Raw genomic sequence first — 3,744 nt, forward strand, 5'->3', positions numbered from 1 at the left:
ATGTTACATTACATTATCCTCCAGTACATTACATTGTTAGTGTACACAATATTACTATTAATACAACTGATACTAATGTAACTATTAATGGACTATATCCCAATAATGAATATACTGTATACATAAAACCAGCTAATGCTATTGGAGAGGGACCACTGATGAACATTACAGGTTTGTTTATTATAAACTGATGAGTATATTTAGTGTATTGTGTTCAACCTTTAGTCAACATAACTGATCAACAGTCCATTTCAACAACAACCACTTTAACTGGTCAGTATATATAATTATACAAATGTCTACTAGATTAGATCTAATGCTTTCCATTCCATATTTGTTATAGTTTCAGTTACTGAAAGTTTATCTGATGCTATCACGAGTAGCAGCAATGACAGATCCATTTCAATGTCAATATCTCTGACGATCATTGATAATACATTAGTATCAGAAATTTCAAGCAGCATAGAACCATCAACAATATCAAGTTTGTGCTAAATACATTTTATATTATAATACTGAAATCTGTTCAGTGCAATGCTTTCTTACTAACTGACATTTTATTGCAATTTGTAAGCACCTGAAAATCATCCAAAATTTTTAATCAATAAGTTGCTATTGCCTAGGATTTGTTCATAAATGGCTCCAAAAATTATCTATATTTTTTCTGATGCTTGATGTTCTTATGCTGTGTAGAAACTGGGCTATAACCCAAGGTTTTTCAAAAAGTGGCTTTTTTCAAAAGTTTGAGCTGATTCCAATATCAATTTTTCAAGTTACAGCCAGTTAAAAAATAGGCCAAAATCTGAAAAATACCCAAGGCTATAGCTCATGGTTTTTTCAGAAAAATGGCTCCAAAATCACCCCTAATTTTTATTACATTTTCTGATACATATTGATGTCCTTATGCTGTGTAGAAAGTTTGAGCTGATCCCGATATCAATTCTTCAAGTTACAGCCATTTTATAAAATGGCCCAAAATCTAAAAAAACCCAAGGCTATATAGCCCATGGTTTTTTAAGAAAAATGGCTCCAAAATCACCCAAAAATTTTGTTACATTTTCTGATACATATTGATGTCCTTATGCTATGTAGAAAGTTTGAGCTGATTCTGACATCAATTTTGAAAGTTATGATCATTTTTAAAAGTAGGCCAAAACTTGAAAAATACCCAATATAGCCCATGGTTTTTTCTGAAAAATGGCTTCAAAATCACACCACATTTTTATTACATTTTCTGATACATATTGATGTCCTTATGCTGTGTGGAGAGTTTGAGCTGATTCCGACTTTAATTTTTCAAGTTACAACCATTTTTAAGAAGGCACCAATTTCTAAAAAATACCCATGCTATAGCCCATGTCCTTTCAATCCCAAAATGGTTTAATTTTTTAACATTATCTGATTATATAGTAAACTGCTAAATCATGTTTACAAATTAGTGACAGAGTTAAGCATGTGGCTAAATTTCAACTAAGTAGTCAATTTACACTTTTCAGTTATTATTACATTTATTAGGCTGTGCTTCTGCCACATCACAATCAACATGTACAGGATCCATCATCAGTTCTGGTTAGTTAATACATTAATGTATGTACATATCTAATGTATCTATTATACACACACATTCAGTTGCTATTGCAGTACCTATCACTGGTCTATTAACTGGACTCATTACATCAATAATTACTAGTATCATTGTATACTGTATAATGAAGAATAAAGGGAATACACTAAGAGAAAGATCACCAGTAGACATTGGTCCAATATATGATTTACCAACTTTCAACAATGAACAACAAGAACAAGTCATTGATACTAAATTTAACAATGCATACGGACACATCTATAACTGATAGTGTTGCTATTCATGTGTGTGTTTGTTCACTACATCTTTTGTACCAGTAATGTATTTAGTTGCCTCAAGGAACAGTGTATGTACAATGAATGATACAGCAACTGTCACTTGCTATACATTGAGCAACATGCATACACTTATCTTCATGTTTAAATGTATACAATGTATAAGTAGCTATTAATTTTTGTGTGATTATATTGAAATAGACAGTAAGTTTTGTTGTTTGATTAAATTGACTATCAAAAAGGAAAACTAAATTGATACACACTCTGCATATGTAGCTAATGAAATGTCTAAGTTATTAATAGAATTGATACTAATGAAGAGCTATTACAACACTAATATTTTCTACTCAGGGAGACATTATGCTTCTTGTAGTGCACAATGTTGTAAGTCTACATGATCAGTGCTTATAATGAAAATAAAACAGATTTCATTATTATTTTTACCTTTGAAGTAAAAGCTAAATCAAAAGTGAAACCACTGCTGTCCCAACTATCACACCAACTATCCAAGGAAGGACACAATTCGATCCACAGGATTCCATAGTGGAAGATGGTGTGCTTGATTCTGTATCTAATAATAATAATGATAATAATAATAATAATAATAATAATAATAATAATTTTTGGTTTTTTCTTTTTGACTGTAATAATAATAATAATAATAATAATAATAATAATAACATTGATATGAAAAACAAGAATAACAAGAAGCAATAAGTGAATAACGACATAAAGTATTTAATAGCAAAAGCAACATAATTTTACATTCTATTTTGAGTGAGAATTCAAAAATAGATAAATCCTAATATTTATGTATTCAGGAGGCTTCACATTATATTACAATAATACTAAATTTAAGTCTGCAAATTCAGAAGCACAAAATATAATTCCAGTACTAGACTATATAATACTGACTTGATACAGAACAAGACTGGTGAGAAATCGGAAAAGCTGAACAGCAACTTTGAGCACTTGGTGGACACGTTTGTTCTAGTACTGCAAGTTAAAAAATTATACATTAAACTATTTTCATTATAAGTGTAGACTACATGTACATATTTAGCATAACAAAATGATACTATTTTTTAATAAATTATCATAAAATAAGTTGACTCAATACCGGTACACCCACTATACCTATGGAGCCATTCTTAACAGTAGACCCAACAACATTAGTAATAGTAACAGTATAATTATACACATCTCCTTCAGTGACATTAGTGAATATAAACAATCTTTTAGAAAGACAATCCATTGATGATGATTGAGTTAAATTAGTTACAGTCAATTCACAGGATATTGGAGCAGGCTGTTGATTGATGTATTTATCCTATAAAATATAACAATTGGAAAGTTTTTAATGCTATACAACTTAAGGACTTTAAATTGTACCAGAAAACTAATAAAAATTTGTGCTGATTTTGGAGCCACTTTTTAAAAAAGCATAGGCTATAGCCTTGGATATTTTTTAAAATGGTTGTAACTTGAAAATTTTAAGATGGAATCAGCTCAAGCTTCTATATAGCAGAAGATAATACTGTAATTTTATTAATACTTTAATTGCCATGTAAAAAAATTATTAATATCGATATAACGCTATTACCTTAATTATTATGACCAGTGACAAACTGTTACTAATAATAGCCTCAACTTCAAAGTCATATTCTAAAAATAGAATCATGATTGTTAAAAATAGAACACTGCCAAGTTAGTACACAACTGTAGCTTATTACAACATTATCAATAGGAATAGATTAATGATGCATAATTTAAGGTGTAAAATCACTCACTGTTAAATTGATATTGAGTTGATAAGTTACCCACTGCACTCCCATAATAATCAACACTATTAACCAATACATCAATACTGCCAATAGCTCCTCC

General features: G+C 29.7%; 2 protein-coding genes across 2 annotated transcripts; one reads left to right on the forward strand and one right to left on the reverse strand.

The window, feature by feature from the left end:
- Positions 1–225: 225 nt before the first annotated feature.
- Positions 226–1,853, forward strand: LOC109585299 (uncharacterized; the record flags this gene model as incomplete). The annotated part of the gene is made up of 4 exons (XM_020001307.1): positions 226–273; positions 344–484; positions 1,516–1,569; positions 1,630–1,853. Coding segments are annotated over 4 exons (467 nt in total), but the record flags the coding sequence as incomplete, so codon positions are not given.
- Positions 1,854–2,067: 214 nt separating this feature from the next.
- LOC109585300 (uncharacterized) lies at positions 2,068–3,738 on the reverse strand. The gene is made up of 6 exons (XM_020001310.1): positions 3,651–3,738; positions 3,464–3,525; positions 2,998–3,190; positions 2,776–2,856; positions 2,305–2,431; positions 2,068–2,250 (listed from the first exon to the last, which is right to left on the reverse strand). Exons 3-5 carry the CDS (start codon positions 3,113–3,115, stop codon positions 2,319–2,321), a joined length of 312 nt encoding a protein of 103 aa, XP_019856869.1. The 5' UTR covers positions 3,116–3,190; positions 3,464–3,525; positions 3,651–3,738; the 3' UTR covers positions 2,068–2,250; positions 2,305–2,318.
- Between the last annotated feature and the right edge of the window lie 6 nt (positions 3,739–3,744).

Source organism: Amphimedon queenslandica, unplaced genomic scaffold (assembly GCF_000090795.2).
Source record: "Amphimedon queenslandica unplaced genomic scaffold, v1.1 AMPQUscaffold_13089, whole genome shotgun sequence".
Lineage (NCBI taxonomy): Eukaryota > Metazoa > Porifera > Demospongiae > Haplosclerida > Niphatidae > Amphimedon > Amphimedon queenslandica.

What these genes read in the sequence shown, in the direction of transcription:
- LOC109585300 (XM_020001310.1), bottom strand. Translation starts at nt 3,115, where the DNA reads ATGGATTGTCTTTCTAAAAGATTGTTTATATTCACTAATGTCACTGAA. An exon ending in TGTTAAGAATGGCTCCATAG is followed by an intron (nt 2,857 to 2,997) that starts GTATAGTGGGTG and finishes TTTAACTTGCAG; the next exon opens with TACTAGAACAAACGTGTCCA. An exon ending in CCAGTCTTGTTCTGTATCAA is followed by an intron (nt 2,432 to 2,775) that starts GTCAGTATTATA and finishes TATTATTATTAG; the next exon opens with ATACAGAATCAAGCACACCA.